This window comes from Emys orbicularis, chromosome 10, assembly GCF_028017835.1.
Source record: "Emys orbicularis isolate rEmyOrb1 chromosome 10, rEmyOrb1.hap1, whole genome shotgun sequence".
Classification (NCBI taxonomy): domain Eukaryota; kingdom Metazoa; phylum Chordata; order Testudines; family Emydidae; genus Emys; species Emys orbicularis.
The window spans coordinates 2,836,850-2,858,633 of NC_088692.1; the positions used below are offsets into that span (position 1 = coordinate 2,836,850).

General features: G+C 39.9%; 1 protein-coding gene across 4 annotated transcripts in view; it reads left to right on the top strand.

Moving 5' to 3' along the window:
• Positions 1–21,784, top strand: part of ARHGAP17 (Rho GTPase activating protein 17) — a 68,871-nt gene that overhangs the window by 31,333 nt on the left and 15,754 nt on the right. For all 4 annotated transcript variants that reach the window (XM_065411799.1, XM_065411800.1, XM_065411802.1 and 1 more), the window contains exons 2-12: positions 4,797–4,836; positions 8,919–9,023; positions 10,762–10,838; positions 12,849–12,960; positions 13,181–13,257; positions 14,326–14,437; positions 16,620–16,688; positions 16,846–16,927; positions 19,425–19,552; positions 20,953–21,064; positions 21,661–21,742. In XM_065411799.1, the coding sequence (XP_065267871.1) occupies positions 4,797–4,836; positions 8,919–9,023; positions 10,762–10,838; positions 12,849–12,960; positions 13,181–13,257; positions 14,326–14,437; positions 16,620–16,688; positions 16,846–16,927; positions 19,425–19,552; positions 20,953–21,064; positions 21,661–21,742 (996 nt within the window). The remainder of the gene's footprint in view (positions 1–4,796; positions 4,837–8,918; positions 9,024–10,761; positions 10,839–12,848; positions 12,961–13,180; positions 13,258–14,325; positions 14,438–16,619; positions 16,689–16,845; positions 16,928–19,424; positions 19,553–20,952; positions 21,065–21,660; positions 21,743–21,784) is intronic.

Below are 21,784 nucleotides of genomic sequence, written 5' to 3' on the forward strand. Positions count from 1 at the left end.
TGTTCCCTCAGTGACACACTGTGGTCCTGTATGCTTTTACTAAGTCTGCTAGCTCAACAATGTAATTGCTTCAACGAGGGGAATTACACAAAAATGAGGAAGCTGGTTTAAATGGAAATTAAAAGGGTCAGAAGGGTGAAATGCCTGCAAGCTGCATGTAAACTATTAAAAACACCACAACAGAGGCTCAAGTTAAATGTATACCCCATATTTAAAAAAAAAAAAGACAAATGCTATGAGAAACAGCAGAGTAAAAAAGAGGTGGTTAGAGGCTAAAAGACCACTTCTACAAATTGGAAGTCAAATCCTACTGAGGAAAATAGAAAGGAGCATAAACTCTGGCAAGTAAAGTGTAAAAGTGTAATTACGCATGCCAAAAAAAATATTTGAGGAGCAATGGCAAAAGACACAAAAACTAACAGCAAATATTTTTTAAAGTACCATTAGAAGCAGGAAGCCTGCCAAAGAATCAGTGGGGCCACTGGACAATTTAGCAGCACTCAAGAAAGACAAGGCCATTGCAGAGATGCTAGAATTCTTTGCACTGGTTTTCACTTCAGAGGATTCCAACACCCAAGCCATTCTTTTTTAGTGACAAATCTGAACTGTCCCAGATTGAGGTGTTAATAAAGGTGGTTTGGGAGAAAATTGATAAAATAAACATAAGTCACCAGGACTTGATATGCAGTTCTGAAGGAACTCAGTTCTGCAATTTCGTTTTTAACAACTGTGGTATGTAACCTATCTCTTAAATCAGCCTCTGTACTCCAGGTAAGTGGAGGATAGCTAATGAATTGCCAATTAAAAAAAAAAAAAAGGCTCCTGGGGCTATCCTGGCAGTTACAGCCAGTAAACCCAACTTCACTACCAAGCAAATTGGTTGAAACTATAGTAAAGAACAGAATTATCAACACAGAGATGAACATGATATGGTGGGGAAGAGTCTACATGGCCTTTGTATAGGAAAATCATGCCTCACTAATCTATTGGAATTCTTTGAGAAAGTCATCAAACGTGGACAAGGGTGATCCAGTAGGTGTAGTATACTTGGATTTTCAGAAAGCCTTTGACGAAGTCCAACACCAAAGGCTCTTAATAAAAATAAGCAGTCATGGGATGAGAGGGACGGTCCTCTCATGGATCAGTAACTGGTTAAAAGGTACAAAACCAAAGGTAGGAATAAATTGTCAGCTTTCACAGTGGAGCGATGCCAATAGCAGGATCCCCCAAGGGTCTGTACTGGGACCTGTGCAGTTCAACATATTCTTACATGATCTTGAAAACTGGGTGAAGAGTGAGGTAGGAAAACTTGCAGATTATACAAAATTACTCAAAGTTAAGACCAAAGCTGACTGCAAAGAGTTACAAAGGGTCTTATTAAACTGGGTGACTGGGCAACAAAATGGCAGATGAAATTCAATTATGGTGAGTGCAAAGTAATGCATATTGAAAAACAAAATCTCAACTATACATACAAATTGATGGGTGTCTAAATTAATTGTTTCCACTCTGAAAACATCTCAATGTGCAGCAGCAATTAAAGCTAACAACGTTAGGAACCGTTAGGAAGGGGCTAGATAAGATGGAAAATATCATAAAGCTACTATATAAATCCATGGTACACCCACACCTTGCATACTGCATGCAGTTCTGGTCACCCCGTCTCAATAAAGATATCTTAGAATTGGCAAAAGTACAGAGAAGGGCAGCAAAAATGATTAAGTGTATGGAACAGCTTCCATATGAAGAAGGATTACAAAGACTGGGACTGTTCATCTTAAGAAAGAGATGACTAAGGGCAGATATGATAGAAGTCTAAAATCATGAATGGTGTGGAGAAAGCAAATAAGGAAGTATTTACTCCTTCACATAATGCAAACGGGTCACCCAATGAAATTAACAGGCAGCAGGCTTAAAATAAACATAAGGAAGTACTTCTTCACGCAATGCAGTCAGCCTGTGGAACTGATTGCCAAGGGATGTTCTGAAGGCCAAAAGTATAACTGGTTTCAAAAGAGAATTACCTAAGTTCATGGAGGATAGGTCTGTCAGTGCCTATTAGCCAAAATGGTCAGGGATGCAACCCCATTCTCTGGATGTCCCTGAACCTCTGACAACCAGAAGCTGGGTCTAGATGACGGGATGGATCACTCAGTAATTGCTCGGTTCTGTTCATTCCCTCTGAAGCATCTGGCACCAGCCACTGTCAGACCTGGGCTAGATGGACTATTTGTCTGACCTAGTAAGGCCACTCTTATGTTCTTCAGTGTTCATGCTTGGAATGCAAGTACAGTCAACACATTTATAAGAACATCTGTTTTAAGAGCACTCCAGTTAAAGGAACACATTTCTTACACTACAGATTTCTCCCTTGTAGTTTCCAATGGGATTTTTCATCTGTGATTATCTGATCCTAGGCTTTTATTACCAGTTTATCCTTCACTACTAGGAAGTGATAATTATATCAAGCAGAGCTGTCATGCTTTATTTACAAGGAAAATAATGATTAGATCTCATTATATTTAACTTTGCCAGAATTATCATTTTGCTGTAGCCTTTGCACATTTCATTGCCACTATAAAGTATTTAAGTGTTGGTGTCTGTCTGGTAGTTTTGAGCATTATCATATAATAAATATTTAACAATTAACACTTTATGGATCACTGATAGCCCAAGGCAGGTAACTTGTCATGAAATTGAAATTAAATACCTTTCAAAGTTTGACGCATGTTAACTGATACATTCCCCATGTGATCAAAATCCCTCACAAGAGATTAAAGGAATTATAGGGGAGAGGTAAAGCAATGCATTGGATTACAAACTAGCTTGGACAGACCAGGGGAAGAACAAATACATTTTTAGTAGGGCAAAATGTTAATATTGGGGTGCATCATGGGCCTGTATCGAAACCAGTGTTTAAAAAGGATTAACAGTGAAGTAAAATGTAGGTGACAGACTAGGCTGGGTACGACTATAGAAGACGGAGGAACTTCAGAGGGGCCTAACAATGCTAGGTGAAAAGAGCAGCATTATAGAGCAGGTTAGGCAAACACCTGTCAGGCATGGTCTAGATGAGTCCTGACGTGAGTGCAGGGGACTGGACTAGATGACTTCTTGAGGTCCCTTCCAGTCCTGATTCTATAGCAAATGAGATTCATTGTTGACAAATATATGGTAACATGCACTAGAAGAGATAATTTGAACTACATGTACACGATGCTGGGATCTAAATTAACTATGACCATTCAGGAAAGAAATCTAGATGTCACTGTGGACAGCTCAATGAAAGTATCTGCTCAATGCGCAGCAGCTGTTAAAAGTTAATGCGTAAGGATTGGTTTAGAAAATAATACTGAACACTTCATAGTGCTGTTATATAAATCTGTGGTAAGCCTTCACCTAGAATACCGTTCATTTATAGTACCCTATCTCAAATACAGCAGCAAAAGAAGGGGCCCAGAGAAGGATAGCAAAAATGAAGCATTGAGAGACTGGAATAGAAGGGACTGTTCGGGGAGGAGATGAATAACAGGGGAAATGGTAGCTCTACAAAATAACAAGTAGTATAAAGAAAGTAAATTGGGCGCTTCATTTACCTCTTCTCAGAATACAACAACAATAGCCGTGAACAAAACTGAAAAGCAGCCAATTTTAAAATTGACAATTGTTTTTATACGAGTCAGTAGTGGCAACTCACTGCCACAAAATATCATTCAGACTAAGATATTAGTAGGTTTCAAAAAAGGGCAAGACCCATATGGAGAGAAGAGTCAGTTCCGATAGGGGTTTTATAAAGAGAATTAGACCCTCCTGCTTCAGAGCATTAGCCAACTACTGACATGAGTTCTCTCATGAGCAGGTTATACTGTAATTGTCTACCAGCAGTGTTTTTTGCACCTTCAGCTGAACATCTGGTAATGGCCACTGTGGCTTTGTCAAGACTAGAAATTGGAAGTTGTTAGTTTAACATATGTTGACGCCCTAATGTGGACAAGTCTTTTAATGGGTTGGCTAACACCTGACAAGGACGGTCAGACAGGGTATTTGACTGAGTGGACCACTGGTTTATCTGGCAATTTCTGTGTTAAGTTAGGGAGGAATTAAAAACGGAGTGGCGCATGCTCCGAGCTGGAATCACGGAGACAATAAACATGGAGCTCCATGATGTTTCTGTAATCATTTTTTGGAGCAGAAGTGCTCTTTAAAATTACCCTTGGAACTTAGTTTCACTCTTGCTTGTCTTCTGGCTAAGTACTGAGGGATTCCAGTTTGTTACATGTTTCTTGCATTAAAATTACTCTTGTTTTTAGGCAGGTAATATACAGAAATGATAGCTATAGATGCTTCTAAATGTGAAGAGCATAAACATAATTTTTGGAAACTTGCTGTTATATTTGTCTGAGCTAAGTGACGACAAGCATGACAGAGTGCGTTAGTGGGTTCGGCTTGCAACTTTAGAAATGTGCGGCTTTCCTTGTTAATCTCACTAATTTGTGGTGCTAGACAAGTGGTGATCTGCAATTTGCACGCAGTATGGTACATGCCACATTGACAGTGTGTGCTGTGTATCGTAACAATGTTCATAAGCTTGTTACAGGATGGTATTTTTTAAAATGGGAGAACTTTTTCATAAGAGATCAATTCTTAGCGCTGAATATTTTTCCTGTTAATGTACTGCAAGTTTTTTTTTTTTTTTTTTTTTTTTTTTTTTTTTTTTACCCCTGACTTAAAATCTTTTTAGGTGCAAATTATTCTAATTCAAGGCTTAAATTTCTCCTGGTATTTTTTCCTTTCAGAGCTGAGAAAACTGAAGTCCTCAGTGAAGATCTATTACAGGTACTGTAACTCAGTTAATGTGCTGCCTTTAAATGTTTTATTATAAAGAACTAAGCAAGCCTTTTGACTTCATAGACTGCTGTTTGTGGAAACAAATCACAAGATTACAAGGACAGAAGTTAGGGGCCCTGTAGCTCTGCTTCCTCAGACTGGGCCATCTATGATCTAGCTTACGGAGAAGAGGAACTGTCAAGCCACATGAGACAAAAGGGGATTTGAAAGTTGAAGTACACTAAAAAAGCAAGTCCTAGATTAGAAGCAAAGAAATTGTAGCTTTGTATTAAGTAAACTCGTTCACTGTATAAAAACGATTCTTTACAAGAATATAATTGCTTTTCTTGTTGACTCTCTCTGGCTGTTTCTAGCTTGGGAGAACATTACTATTTGGCAAGGTCTCTTCCTGTCCCCTTGTTCCTCTGTTTCTTCCTGAAGGAGTTAATTTATATGGGTTTCAGAAGCTGCAATAAATGCAGAGATCCAAAGATTATTCTGAATAAGTCCATGTTCTGTTTATTTCTTGCAGTTTACACTAAGTGCTGTCCTAGCTGTCATGCTGATAGCAATTGTGATACTTTGAGTTGTAATGGACATTTTTTTACAAGTCTCTAATCTTTTTTTAAAGTTGTACCATCTACTTAAACATAGCATTTGTGCCTGAATTTTTAGATGCTATTTTTACAGTGACTACCCATGACAGGTATAATTGACAGATTAATGGAAGTTTTCTTTTCACCTTTATTCATTCATTTGCTGGCTCTTAATCAGTTTCTCCTGTATGTGTAGGTCTTTTGCACAGCAATTAGGGGAAGAAACCTTTTTTACGAACAATGTGATTGCTTAAACCACAAAGGTTGGCTGGAGAACTCGGGTACAGTAATAGCCCCAAACCAATTCAAACTTATTTATATAGCTAGGTTCCAAGTTGACAGAATCTTTCTAATATGATTAAATTTCCAAAAGACTTGCATTTGAGGCTGAAATTTTCCATGCTTGGTCTCTGCAAAGAAGCTCCTTTTTTCAAAATTTGAGAATCTCTTCAGCTGTTGAAGTTACAAGAGTGAAAAATTAATTTATATTTAAAAAAATTTAAATGTTGATGTTGGAGGTGTATTTATAACTACCTCCGGTAATCTTGAAACAAGCTAAATTGACATAGTCCAGCTTTCTCCTGGACTAGAGGGTTTACTTTATCTTTGGATCAGAAATATCCAACAGTTTTTGGCAACATTTCTGAGAAAATATCTGAAGTAAAGCTTAAAAAAATCTAGCTATATTAAGGACTTTAAAATATGCCATGAGAGAGCTTGCAGGGCTCATCTGTTGTCTTAGTTAGAAGGCAGAATATGAATGTGAAATAAAGACAAACTCTTCGTCACTTGTTGCCAAAAAATTTTGCAAGCAGTTTTCCCAGGCTCAGTAACCAGACTGGTTAGACCCAGATGGAAGAGTTTGCTCGTTCTTGGGGAAAACTCTTGTCTGACTAAACTGCCTACGCATTTGGTAGTGATCATTTTATAAACAGGCTTTCAACTTTATGTTTAACTCATAAGTTTTGGCTTTGGTATATTTTGAAATAGTTGTTCTAATTTGCTGAGTGCAATATTCATCTTCAAATATGCCTTGATTAAATTTAGTGCCTTTCCAAATCCGGCAGGGACTACCCTTCAACAGTATTAGAAAAGTTAATATATGTCTGTAGTGCATACTCCCTACAGTTAGCACAATGATGTCCAACCAATTGTATATCTTCTTTTCTTGAGGCAAGGTTGGAAGCATCTGTGTTTGAACCTTGAATGAAAAAATGCTACTTTCTAATCTACACTCTAGATATCTAAACAAAGTTACAATCAGTGTTACCAGCAAAGATGAGTCTTTCAGTAGCTTCATTGACCTGGAGGAGGATAGGAAGAACTACCAAATTTGTTCCCCCTTTATATGTCTAGGACAGTCAGATCCACTTGTCCAGTTGCTGACACAGTAGTTACTGTAGCAAGCACTGTGACATAATCCTCAGTTCTATATTCTTCTGCAGAACAAAATACTGCTTCATGCTTTTGTTGCCTGCTCTTTTTGTGATAATGGTTTCTAATCATGCTGGAATTCTTAAGCAAAGATGTGATTAACTCAGTCAGTAAGATTTTTAGGTGGTTAATTTATTTAGTGAAGATTTAGTGACCATTAATAAAAATGTGGTAATATTCTTCAGTAGGTACCCATGACTTCTTATAACCTTGAGATCTCAGAACCACCTTAAAACATCAAGAAAGCAAGCACTGGTATAATAAGCTTCATCTTAGGAGGCACAGCAGAAATGAAGCAGTCAAGCACATAGCATGTAGCAGAAATATGAAAACCAACTATTGAAACACGGCCGTCCTGGCCACCCAGTGTCCTTGGTGAGCATGGAATACTCTGTCTCAGAAGAGTGGAATCGTTTTCGGGAAGAATCGATTTTAATGGCAGTGTTCAGCAAATAGAAAGCAATGGTGTACATAATTTCAGTGCAGCATTTTACAATGGCTGTTTACATCTTGGCTTATTAAAGTAAAAAGCCTCCTTTTATCAAGATTACTACATAGCTAAATGTGAGTCTTTCAGGCCAGCAAGCTGGTTTCGTGTTTAAATGGCCATAGATGCCAAGCAAACAGTACGTGAAAGCTTTCAGCTAGCTTAAAGAGGGGTAATGTGAAAGGAAATCCATTCCTGGAAAAAGCTTCATCAGGGCTTTGAGTGTAGGACAGTTCTCAAAATGGAAAAGAAGAGAAATAGCAGCAAGTTCATTCTGCATTCTTTGTAATTAAGAAAAATTGGAAGCTCAATTTGCCATTTGTGGGGAAGCCCACAGTTGATACGCTTTGTAATTTTACAACCAGTTGCTGTGTGCTTAAGGGTGTGATACCTAAGCAGAACAAATTTTAATCTTTTCTAGACAGAGGGTAAGCTATGTTTTATGTTTAGACATGAAAATGTAATGCCCTCCTGAAAACGTTAATTTTTCAGCCACTAGCAGCATTTTTAGGTGCTTAACTGAAGACTTGAATCTGTTCAAATTACTTCTGCAGATGAAACTTGTTATGCTTTTTTGATGGTTTTTTTAAATAGAAACCATTCTGAAGGGATTCCTTTTAATCTTGGTGAGCCATCAAAATGCAGATAAACTGCATTCCTTTGACAGTGTACATAGAGTTTATAGTGCCATAAGCAGTCCTTCCCCAACACACTCATATTTTGGGGACTATTCTTGATAATGTCCTTTACTTAGAAGAATCCTTTAACTATTTCCCTTACTGGCTTTCAGTGATTCTTGAAGCAAAATAATCTTAAAATACACACAGACATTTTAATATTTCAACTAGCAAGGACAAGGGTTCAAATGCACTAAACTCAACTTATGTGGAGATCTTGAAAAACATACCAGTATTTTTTCTTCATCACAAAAACCCCTCAATACTTGTCTGTCTTCTTATCTCTTCCACCCGTCCATGCCTACATCACCTTGTCCTCCATCTACTATTGCATAAAGATTAGAATTTTCCTTCATACTTGATAACCAGAGAGCAAACCTGCTAGCCAAAGACCAATGATGAGGGCTGGGGGACACTGGCCAAAGGCAACACTTAGATGGCAACCACGTGGTTGTCCTCCATTCCACCCCACACAGCTGTAGGGAAGGGAAAGGACTATTGAATTCTTACCAGGATATTATCCCTAAATAATCCTTGTGAACGTGCCTTTCATATCAAACTCCAAATAATAGGTGTCAAAGTGGGAACCCCTTCTGGCTGCTCTATGGAGAAGCAGAATATTGTCTCTTCTTTCCCTTCCATTCCCGAGTCTCTTGGATTCTGCAAGTCACAGCAAAATCAGGAAAAGTTTGTGCCACCATTAATGGAAATCATTTAAGTCCCCTTCAAAATAAATTTGCTGTCAGGCTCTTACTGTTAAACTGAATTTTTTGTAAGCTGTAGAACTTGAGAAACATACAAACATGAACTAAATGTGGCATAGGAGGAAGATGATGTGCTGAGGCCAAGAAAATAACTTCTGGGTTGTTTTTTGTTTTTTTTCTTTTCCATGGCTAGATTGAGAGACGTCTGGACACAGTGAGATCTGTGTGCCATATTTCACAGAAGCGGCTAATAGCATGTTTTCAAGGCCAGTATGGCACTGATGCTGATAAAAGACATGTAAGTACTAGAGCACTTCAGATAGTACTCGGAGTCTGGTTTGTAAAGGCCTTCTTTGTACTGATCAGCTGACATGTCCTAAGTCAGCTACCAGAACAAAACTCTCCTGATTCATCCGACATGTTGACATTTCCTACTGATTGGAATGCTTTGGTAAAGCCCCACTGTGTGCAGGGTGCTCTAATGTGGTCAGAGCACTTGCTCTGTTCCCTTTGTCTGGGAATGTATTTGACTTAGGATACGTCATTTGTAAAATGCATCCATATTCCTCTCTTTAGGTGTGCTGAGCCCTGCTGACTTCATTAGGAGTTTCAGGTGCTCAGCAACTCTGAAAATCAAACTCTCTTAAAAGTACTTTCAGAATCCTTTTGACTAAAATCAGTCAAAAACCTTTCCCGACTAAATACTTAAACATAAATAGATGACTATAAACATCATCTGAAGGAAAGTCTCAGGAGAGGCTCTTACACATACAGACACTGAGAATGCCCTCCCACCAGATTTTAAAACTTTGGTCTAGACCTCAGGCAAAAGTTGTGATCTGTATACAGTAGGGCTGTCGATTAATCGCAGTTAACTCACATGATTAACTCAAAAATGTCTAGTGATGTAAACAAGAAGCGGGCAGCATTATCTTCTGCAAATGTAAACAAACTTGCTTGTCTGAGCGATTGACTGAACAAGAAGTAGGACTGAGTGGACTTGCGGGCTCTAAAATTTTACATTGTTTTATTTTTGAATGCAGATCTCTTTGTATACAATTCTACATTTGTAAAATCAACTTTAATGACAAAAAGATTGCATTACAGTACTTGTATTAGGTGAATTGAAAAATTATTTCTTTTGATTTTTTTACAGTGCAAATACTTGTAATCAAAAATAAATATAAAGTGAGCACTGTACCCTTTGTATTCTGTGTTGTAATTGAAATCAATATATTTGAAAATGTAGAAAACACCCAAAAATATTTAAATAAATGGTATTCTATTGTTTAACAGTGCGATTAATCATGCAATTAATCATGATTAATTTTTTTTAAATCTCTTGACAGCCCTAGTATACAGACAACAGAATCCCTATTGGCCAGTTTTCTTTGAGGTAATCGTAGTTAGAGACTGAGTGAGAAGGTGTAGTTTCAAGAGAAAATCTAAGAAAGTGAGTCTTGTAAGTGAGACACTACTCAGTGGTTTGAGCATTGGCCTGCTAAACCCAGGGTTGTGAGTTCAATCCTTGAGGGGACTAGATGACCTCCTGAGGTCCCTTCCAACCCTGATATTCTATGATTCACTATGCCGAGTGTTCCATGTTCAAAAACTTTAACTGTGGGGGTGAAAAACAACCTTTGTTGATCAGGGTCTTCTGAAAGTCAAACTTATTCTGACTAAACAGTTCACACTAACGAGATGTCTCACTAAATGCTTCCTAAATTACGATGCATGGTCATTAGCATCTCTAACTGTGGCATATTCAACTTTCTCCTGAGAAGCTTTGAAATTCGCCATTTAGCTTGAGAGTTAATCTCTCAACTATCCTGTCCTACATAAGAGTAGCAAATATCCTAGTAGTCTGGAATAATTTTAAATTCATTTCAAAGGCCATTAAGATCTGGAACGCTAAATACTTCAGTAGAGATTGTAGGAAAGGGAAGAGCAAATTTTAAAACAGATACACTGGAAAAAGACTGCAAAGAGTATCTTAAGGGAGAGAAATTAAATACTAAGTCTCTTCTCTTCTACAGAAAAAGCTTCCTCTAACAGCTTTTGCTCAAAATATGCAAGAAGGATCTGTCCAGCTAAGCGATGACACTCTGTTGGGGTAAGTGTCTGGGGTTTTGTGGAGCTATGGTTCCTCATTGTATAGTTCTGCATGCAATAACTTCTGTAAAATGAGTCTATTAAAATGCTTGTACCTTTAGTTAATTAAAAATAACAGCAGCTAATCCAGTTTATAAATGCTGCATCAATTTAGGTAATCTGCAGGACAGTGCTAATAGTATTTAGCCCTAAAGTTGACATTTTATTACCCTAGACAAATGCACATTTGCAGGTTTTTTCCATACAATCATAGAAATGCAGGGCTGGAAGGGACCTCAGGAGTTCATCTAGCCCAGCCCCCTGTGCTGTGGCAGGGCCAAATAAACCTAGACCATCCCCGACAGGTGTTTGTTAAACTTGGTTTTAAAAACCTCCAATGGAGATTCCCCATGCTCCTTTGAAGCCTGTTCAAGAGCTTAACCACCTTTCTGGGTTAGAAAGGTTTTTCCTAATATCTAACCTAAGTCTCCATTGCTGCAGATTAAGCCCATTACTACATGTCCTACCTTCAGTGGACAAAGAGAACAATTGATCACCATCCTCTTTATAACAGCCCTGAACATATTTGAAGTCTCTTATCCCAGTTGTCTTTTCTCACGACTAAGCATGCCCAGTTTTTAACCTTTCCTCAGAGGTCAGGTGTTATAAACTTTTTAGCATTTGTGTTGCTCTCCTCTGAACTCTCTCCAGTTTGTCCATCTTTCCTAAAGTGTGGTGCCCAGAAGTGGATACAATACTTCAACTGAGGCCTCACCAGTGCAGAGTAGAGTGAGACATTTACCTCCCATGTCTTACAACACTCCTGTTAATATACCCCAGAATAATAGCCTTTTTTTGCAGCTGTCCTCACATGATTCATATTCAATTTGTGATCCTCTATAACCCCCAGATCCTTTTCAGCTGTATGACCATCCAGCCAATTTTATTCCCCATTTTGTAGTTGTGCATTTGATTATTTTCCTTCCTAAGCAAAGAACTTTGCACTTGTTCTTACCGCATTTCATCTTGTTGAATTCAGACCAATTCTCAAATTTGTCAAGGTCATTTTGAATTCTAATCCTGTCCTCCAAAGTACTTGCAACCCTTTTAAGCTTGGTGTCATCTGCAGATTTTATAAGCTTATTCTCCACTCTGTTATCCAAGTCATTAAGGAAAATATTGGGTCTGGTACTAGTCAAGACTGACCCCTGTGGGATCCCATTAGATATGCCCTCCCAGTTTGCCAGCGAATCATTGATTGTAGATTTCTGAAACAAATTAAATTCAGTATGCTAACAATGAATTCTAGATTCCCAAGAACCAACATTTTCCTCAAACTTGAAATGCATTCTAATGAGGATGGTGTAGGATTTCCTAAAAGCCTTTGTATTTATTTTTAGGGTTGTCGCTAGAACTTAGACAAAAGGTCACAATATTGTTCTTAAAGATGAACCAGGATTACTTCAAAGGCCAAACCATGGTCTGGGTTTTGAACCTCTCAAAAATATTTTATTGCTTAATGTTACAGTATTAAGACTTTTTGATAGTAAAGGGATGTTGTACATTGGAAAGAAGGAAATCAAAAACCTCCTACATACAGAACCAGGTCCTCAGGTCCAACCAAACTGTATTTAGTGAAGGGTAGGAAGGAGAATTCTGCTTCCCCAGTCTTGGCACCACTTTGTCCCCTAGAATAACAAAGCATCCTAAAGGCTTTTTAAAGTTACAATAGTAATAGATTCCCTAGGGACTGTTTGGATGAACAAGGTGTTCTAGCCATTCTCGCTGCCTGCCTGGGCTCACCCTGATATGCCCCCTGTCAGGGCGAGAAGCAGGTAGCATAGAGCCAGCTACCCCAGTTTTATGTCACCAAAGGAATCTCTAGCATTTTCAGAAGCACAAAGTAGCCAGAAAGGGGACAAAGGATTTGTCCTATAGGTCTTCATTCTGCATCTTTATTTTTTTTAGCTGTAGTTGTGTAATAACTTGAATAAACTACACAATGCTTTCCTGTCCTTTTTTTTTTTTAAAGGAAGATGCTTGACACTTGTGGTGATGCAGAGAATAAACTGGCAGTAGAGCTCTCTCACCATGAGGTACAGATTGAAAAAGAAATTTTAGACCCACTAAACCTACTAACAGAGGTAAGTCACTTCATGCTCCAAGAAACACTTACAGCATTATATTTTCTGAGCAAAATCATAACTGTACATGCTGCAAACTTCACTTCTGTTAAAAAAAACAAGTGAATATTTTATTTAATGCAGGATTGTGGTGTTTTTTAAGTTTTACAGACTTCAGTTACACTTAGCTACATGACACAATTCTAAAGTAAATATAAACATTAGATGTCTGTGGTTTCAGGCAGAAATCCCCAATATTCAGAAGCAGAGGAAACAGCTTGCAAAGTTGGTTTTGGACTGGGATTCTGCAAGAGCTAGGTAAGAAGTAATTTCAAATACCATACAGTTTGCATAGTACATGCTGATTTCTTAGTAATATCTCCTCCATGCCTAACCTCGCTTTGGTATTTGCTTCTGAAGTGCTGTAATGTGCATGTTAACACTTACAGGGGAAAAACATCAATTAAGTTTAAGACCTTAAATGGTACAAAAAAGAACACCTGGCTTTCTGATCCGAATATGGCTCAAATTTAGATCTCTCATATTGTCAGCCACCAATATAGGTAGGAAAACTGTTCACATGTAAGTGAATACAAGCGTGCATCTTTAGTCTACTCCACTTAGCTCAATAATTTAATGAAACCAAGTTCAGCATCTGTCCAAACCGTGTTCTGCTCAGTGTTGGGAAGCGTTCCTGTGGGCAGTGGTGTTTATACTGTGTTAGATTTATTTGTTCAGGGTGCTACTAGAGCTTTTTAAAAAGCCTTTCAATGTCGTGTACTTCCCACCGTCTGCTTGTGAACACCAGGTTGAGGGCGAGGCATCGTCATTGTGTTGCCATAGGATTTTAATTCTGTCACCATATTGGAGTGCTTTTATAGCATTGTCAATGGAACCCTCTCATGGGCCACTGCCCAAACTTAGGTTTCAGACCTCTCTACATCCTGGCTTACTGAACCTGTCATTATGGATAAATGCCCTCTTTATTAAGGAAGTGTGGCCTGCTGATATTAAGTCATGCTCATTTTTATCTGAGCTGCCTGTGGTGCTTGCTAAGACTGGTAGTCTCTGCAGACTCCACATCCATGTTGGAGAGGAGTGGCTGCAGGACCCATGCTAGGATATAGTGGCACATTAGATTCACTTGGCCACCCTGTGTCTCCTCTACAAGACAGTAGGCATGTTTCACACTAATGGCCCAGAAGGGGGGGGGTTAAATTGTACTGGGACCTGGTTTTGAGACTACCTTCTGGGGTAGTGAATAGATGTCTGCTCACCAGAGGCAAGCAGTTAAGCAGAGGGGACCTTAAAGACATTGACTTTGTAAGTAGTATATTAAGCGCTAACTATAATCTCCACTGAATAACTGTAGTTTCTCTTATACAGATATAGCCAAGCCTGCAAGACTTCAGGAACTAATTTTCAAATGCATCCATCAAAAATAGATTCCCTTAAGGAAGAGATGGATGAGGCTGGAAATAAAGTAGAACAATGCAAGGTAAGGCGATCTCTATGAATCTTCTCCTTGGATATATCTGCCACTAAGGCATGTCCGTGGATGACTTTGTATACCTCATTGTGGCACCAGTTGTAATTGCTGCCATCTTCACAAACTTCAATGGGTTAAGTGTTATAAAACAATATGCAGTTAATAAGGGTTATTGGGGCTAATAAGCAATGCAGAGACTGGCACAATTGATTGACATTTCTCATTTAGCTGTTTATTTCTGATTACTGGGATATCTTACTGCTTTCCAGAAGGTCAGACACTGTGTTGTCCATCCCACAAGTAAAAATGTTTCCCCAAACCTTGCACTGTTTTCTCAATGAAGTGAATTGTCTCTCTGGTTCATTCATTTCTTGGTCTCTGAGGCTATAAACAAGGGAGACAATTGTGAACATCTATCCATTAGGCCTGGACTGAGATGTTTGCATCCTCTTCTAAACCAACAAAGAGCCACTAGGTCCTAACTAGAAGGATGGATTTCAAGACAATGACCTGGAGATTATGCTCCCAGTTTCCTTATACACAATCTCTCAGCTGTCCAAACTCCATGCTGGAGATTCTTCACTGGGCTTTATTACTCCCATCTGTGCCTTTCTTTGGTTTTGTTACTCAGTGACAACATTTCTTGATTACTTTTTATCTCACTACTGTGGAGTTTGGGCAGGAAAGTATTTGGGAACTAATGAGTTTTATAATGAAATTTGTAGGTATTTCTACCACGTATTACTATAATATCCAAGCACAAATCATTGTTATATTTAGTGGGCAACTTGACTTGCTGTAGTAAATAAAAACAGAAAGTTAAGTAAAATCCAACAATGCTTGGGCGAAAAAACCCAAGGTGCCATTTGAACAGCTATATTTACTTGCGTCAAGGGATGATGCTGTCAGTATTGTTACCTAAATGATATACCTTGATAGTAATCCAGTTTAATAGTACAGACCTTTGATTTGCCCTGAGTAGCTGGGCGGAAGTGTGGATTTTTGGAAGGGGGTTCCTAAAAGAGCCTTTTCTCTGTCAGCCCTCCCACAGGTAAAGCCCATCACTGGTGATGCTGAACCATTGGGCTGCAGCTGCCACTACTGTTGATCCCATTCGTCCACTTGATAACCTGCCACCTGCTCAGTGGGCAGGTGGCTAGCTAACTTCCAGATCTCCTGGAGATTCAGCATTTTGGGCTTAGTGGGGGGGAAATTATGTAATATGAATCATAGACATGTAGAACTGGAAGGGATCTTTATAGGCCATCTAGTGCAAACCCCTGCACTGAGGCAGGACTAAGTATTATCTAGACCAGGGGTCCCCAATGCGGTGCCCGTGGGCGCCATGGCGACCGCCGGGGCATCCATGTGCACCCGCCTACTGGCCGCTGGACAAGCAGCCGCCGAAATGCCGCTGAGAAGCGGCAACGTCAAGAAGCGCTACCGCCGAAATGATGACGCTGCTTCACGGCGGCATTTCGGCGGCGACTCCTCTTGACGTTGCCGTTTCACGGTGGCATTTCGGCGGCTGCTTGTCCGCCGGCCACGGTCCTCGGCGGCTAGTCGTCCAGCGCCCGCCCCATGGAAAAGGTTGGGGACCACTCATCTAGACCATCCCTGACAGATATTTGTCTAACCTGCTCTTAAAAACATCCAATGACAGAGATTCCACAACTTCCCTAGGTAATTTGTTCCAGTGCTTAACTACTCTTAGATTTAGGAAGTTTTTCCTAATGACTAACCCAAATCTCCCTTGCTGCAATTTAAGCCCCGTACTACTTGTCATGTCCTCAGTGGTTAAAGAGAACAGTTTATCACCATCCTCTTTATAACAACCTTTTATGTACTTGAAGATTTATGTGCCCCCTTCTCCTGCCCCCCAGTCTTCTCTTCTCCAGACTAAACAAATCCAATTTTTTAATCTTTCCTTGTAGGTCATATTTTTAGATCTTTAATCATTTTTGCTGCTCTCTGCTAGACTTTGTCCACATCTTTGCTAAAGCGTGATGCCCAGAACTGGACACAATACTTCAGTAGAGGCCTTATCAGTGCTGAGTTGAGTGGAAAAAATATTTGTATTCTTAATATATAAATTTAATGGGGGCTGCCAAACACATTACACTTGTAAATTTGAGTCTCACAATGTAAAATGGCTTATAAAATTACAAAGTATGCTTTTCTTTCCTCCAAGGATCAACTTGCTGCAGATATGTATAACTTTGTGTCCAAAGAAGGGGAATATGCCAGATACTTTGTCATGGTGAGTGTCCTCTTGTTTGCTTATATTCAGTTATGGTGTTTATGTGCAAAAAAACCTTCACATTTCATTTCATGTGTTAAACCTTCTAGTGTTTGTATGTGTTCATCAGAAGCTAACAATATTTTTGTTTTTTTTAAAATATGGGTTCTGTTCTCAGTTATTAGAAGCACAAGCAGATTACCATAGAAAAGCATTAGCAGTCTTAGAAAAGGCCCTCCCTGAAATTCAAGCCCATCAAGGTAAAGTAACTTGTGCTCTGGCTGATGCTTCTCCTTGCCTATACCACCTCTGCACTATATTCTCCTTCTTTATCTTGATTCTTTTGCATGCAGACCCTTTTTAATAAGGACATTATAATCTTAACGTTACGTTCCCCAACATACTTCCGTCTTTTGCTGCTGTGCTCTCTGGAGCTGCTCCAGTCCTATATTAACACACTAATGTAACATTAAGGGTCTGTCTGAAACCTGAGAGAGAAAGGGAAGACTTCTTTATGGTTTTAGCTTGCACTGGGGTGTTCCCTCTCTTACCTGGACATAGTGTGACTTTTCATTAACCCCTTCCTGGCACCTGTATGCCAAAGAGAACTCTCCTTCGAGAGAGAAGCTAGGATACTAATTTCTCTACTAGTATTGTGGGATTCAAACCCCTCCCTAAGTGTTTTTCCCTGCCTTTGCAGCATGGGGCAGGGGCACTTGCTGGTTTGAACTAAAGTAAATAGTGAATTCTCTGTAACTTTGTCTTTAAATCAAGTTTTGAGGACTTAGTAACTCATCCAGAGGTTGCGGGCCTACTTCAGGAGGGGGTGGATGAGGTTTTCTGGCCTGCAATGTGCGAGAGGTTAGACTAGATGATCATGATGGTCCCTTCTGGCTGTAAGTCTGAGTCTAAACTTTGTGGGGGATGTTTTTTTTCCTGAACCCCCCCTTTCTCTGTGCATATTTTATTGCAACTACATCCTGGCCCCGAATTCTGTGGCTAATTCTAAGTGTCCAAGACTGCAGAGCTAGCCTACATCAACTATTCAGGGTACATCTAAATGAGGCAGCTACATCTGTTCTATCAGGCTATGCATTAGTCAACTTGAGTTTAGGATTACCCTTACATTGTCCTAAATATCACCCTTACCAGCATGGTGCCCACTATTGTCATTGAAGTCACTAATGCCAAAGGGTTTAGCTTCAGCAAAGTCTGAGACACCACTATATTGTGATCGATATCAAATGTGCTGAGACTTTGGCAGAGCATATCAAGCTATGGACCAAGAGGAAATTCTTAAATTCTCTAAAGCAAGGAAATTTTGAGATCTGATTTTGCTGGAAGTGAGACACACAATATCTGCATTTGATAGACCTAATGGAAGACGCTATTTAACAGGCTAGTGCAACCTAATAAGTATCTTTCTGTAGTGCCATGATGGAATGCTGTGGACAATTGAGATCTATTCTGTATTTAAGGGAACTAGGTCTGACTGCACTGGCTTGCTTCCTTGCATGTTCATTAACCAATTTGTTCAACACTTGAAAGACTAAGTACTGCATAAGTGCTAAGTATTCTATAGCAGTCTGTATCACTTCAAAAGCATGCTGGGAGGCAGAATGGTCCAGTGGATGCAGACTTGGGTTCTTTTCCCACCTCTGCTCTAAGTTATTGTGACTTTGAGTGACTCTTAAGCTCTCTGCACCTCAGTCTTGCCACTGTTTGTAAAAATTGGGATAATTATGGCTTGCTTGCCTTTTGTAAAGCACTTTGCGAGCGGTGGATATGAAAGGCTAAATAAATGCCAGGTAGTGGCGGTACAGCTTTTTATATTGCATATACGCGGTATGGAAACCTTAGAAGAAGCCACAGTGCATCTGCACTAGAATCTTTCAAACCTGGTATACTCCGCTCTTTCGTTTTTTCTTTCTGAAAGAAATAGTGCATATAGACTGACAGGCTGTCAATGCTTTATATGCATTTTTTCAATGACAACAGCAGAGAAGTGTGGCTAAAAAGAGAAATCATTTGTTATAGGGTGCAAGGCAAGTTGGTCTCTTATGGGGAAAACATTTTGTGTCAAACTTAAAACAAAACAAACCCAAGTCTTGCAGCCGTGAGCAAAATTTTAAAGTGAGCTTGAATGCTTTTTTTGGAAAAGGGAGGGTAGGATTGATATTAGAACAACGACACCCCCTTTAATATGGTGATTCTAATGGAGACATGGGGCTACTAATTATAAGTTTCTAAATAACTGACTTTTTAACACAGTAGTAGGCTTTGTGTTTGGCTTAGCTGTTAACACACAATGTCAGCTGCAGGTAAAACCATACTACAAACAGCTCGGACCAAGCAATTTGAACTTATTCTGAGCAAAATTCTTGATCTACAAGAGGATTGCAAATCTACACTTTGGGGTCTCAGAGAATCAGAATGAACTTCTTAATAAATTTAAAACCACATGCATGTTCCAACTAAAGCGTGGTGGGGACATAATGTCTTCCACTTATACAAAGGAATAAATATTTGATACACTCTCCGAGAGATGGATCATTATTTACCGTCTTGGTAACACCTGCAAGCTCATCATTTTTCTCTTTACTCGTAAATTTAAGGGGCTTTACAAATCAAGGCTCAAACTTGCAGTATTTTTTTTAAATTCCTATTACCATACTGGAGACTCTTCTCTAAACTTCTCTGGGGCATAATTCAGTTTTATTGGATATCTTGCTCAGTGTTTTTCTACTCTTTAACTAGACAAATGGACAGAAAAGCCAGCCTTTGGAACGCCATTGGAAGAGCATCTCAAACGCAGTGGTCGTGAAATTGCACTCCCAGTTGAAGCCTGTGTAATGATGCTCTTGGAAACAGGAATGAAAGAGGAGGTAAGAACTTCTACTTAATGCGCAGTCGTCTTTTACTCCTGTAAAAGGCTCAACTCAAAGGAAAAAAATGGACACAGTAGAGCCCAGTAAAACTATTGGGTGCGGGAAATAGCAGCTATAGCTATCAGTGTGCGCGCTAAGGTGTATAATTGCATATGGCATTTTGTCCAATGGTATGATATAGGCCTTCCAAGATTACGTTTTTCAGTTCCATCCAAGATTCAGATGCAATTTAACCTAAATGTAGAAAAGCAGAGAGACCGGAAAGAGCATGGTTATCCCTTAGTTCTTCTTCGAGTGATGGTCCCTATTTGTATTTCTGTCGTGGGTGCGCATGCGCTGGAGCCGGAAGGTTTTGTAGCAGTGTCCGTTGACCCGCACATGCACCGTGCATCTCCTTGTGCTCCCAGCCAAGTTTATAATAGGCCGTGTATGCTGCCAAGGCAGACAGAACCCTTCACTCCCTTGTTGTCCACAGTGCTGTAGCTGCCTACCTCCAGAGGTCCCGTGTCTTTCGGGCATCGCCCAAAAATCTGCAATTGCTAGTTGTAGCAATTGCAGACCAATCCAAAGGCAAAGCACTCTCCTGCCAGCGGATCTCAAAATGGATCTCTGGGTGCATCTGGACGTGCTACGTGCTCTGACGTACAACCACCGGATACAATTATAGCACATTCTATGCGAGCGCAAGCTACCACGTTGGCATACCTAGCAGATGTTCCTGGCAGGACATCAGTCAAACAGCAACATGGCAATCCATTCACACCTTCATCTCCTACTGGCCTATCACCCAGGCAGTGGCTGTGGGCCGCGCTGTAGTAGACTGCATTTTCTTCTGCATCCTTGCACCCACCTCCACACTGCTGGCTACTCACCACGATTGGAATACATATAGGGACCACCACTTGAAGAGGTTACTTATCTGTAACTGGAGGTTCTTCGAGATGCGAGATCCCTATTGGTATTCCAATACTGGCCCTCCATCCCATCTGCTGCAGACTGGCATTCTTAGCGGTAAGTGGGTCACTGGAGAGCTGTCGACCCGCTCAGCTGGGAGCATGAGGAGATGCACATGTGCGTCAGTGGACACACTGCTACAGAAACCTTCCAGCTCCAGCACATGGCACGCTGACGCACCTATGATTGGAATACCAATCGGGACCCCACAGCTCGAAGAGCCTCCAGTTACAGGGACGTAATCTCCTCTTTTCAGTGCAACAAGAGCTGACTCAGTCATGGCACAGTTTAAAAAAAAAAAAAAAAAAAAAAGTATAAAACTTGTAACTGCTGTGAAAATGGAGTCTGGGTCATAGTACTGCAAGTGTGATAGTATTGCAAGTCTGAAAGATGAGACCAGCTATCGGTCAAGTGAATTTGACACTTTAATTCTCATGATGTAGGGCTTATTCAGAATTGCTGCTGGAGCCTCCAAGTTAAAGAAGCTGAAAGCTGCATTGGACTGTTCTACTTCCCAGCTAGATGAATTTTATTCAGACCCCCATGCTGTTGCAGGTATTTTGAGTATTCTGAATCAGAGCCTGTATAAACTACTTACTTTTATTTCATGTTTAACCTGGCAGACATATTACAGTATTTTAAGATATTAGATATGATCTGTAAATGAAAATAAAATGAACCTTCCACCCTAACTGCATAGCCTTAGAGATCAAGCGTAGGGTGCGCGTGCCGTGAAAGTTTTGCATGTTGATTTTTGTAAGGCCAGAGCAGTGTTCAAAATTCAGGTGGCGATGTTCATACGAGTGTCATCTTTCTCATGACAGGTCTATTAAAATGATCAAGAGAGACTAGGGCATGTACAGTTGTAACTGTAGCTCTTACCTGTTAGCACCATCTTGAAGCTTTATAGAGTGTACTCTTGTCAGCTAGATTCGTAAATGATCCCTGTAGTGTCCAGTGGTAGGCCCCAGTCTGTGACGTGCTGTACAAATCTATTGAGGGAAAAGTCTGAAGTGTTCAGTCGGAGGCCTGATCCTGCGCTGACTTCAGTGGGGCTTCAGAGGTGCAAGGATTGAAGCCAAGATTGTTTCAAACAAAATCTAAAAAGAGTCTGTATGATCTACTGGCTAAGAATGTCCCCCTACTTGCAGGTGCCCTGAAGTCTTATTTACGAGAGTTGCCTGAACCTTTAATGACCTACAGTCTGTATGAAGAATGGACGCAAGCTGCAAAGTAAGAGCACTTAAAATCTAGATATGCAAAGACGTGTGTGTG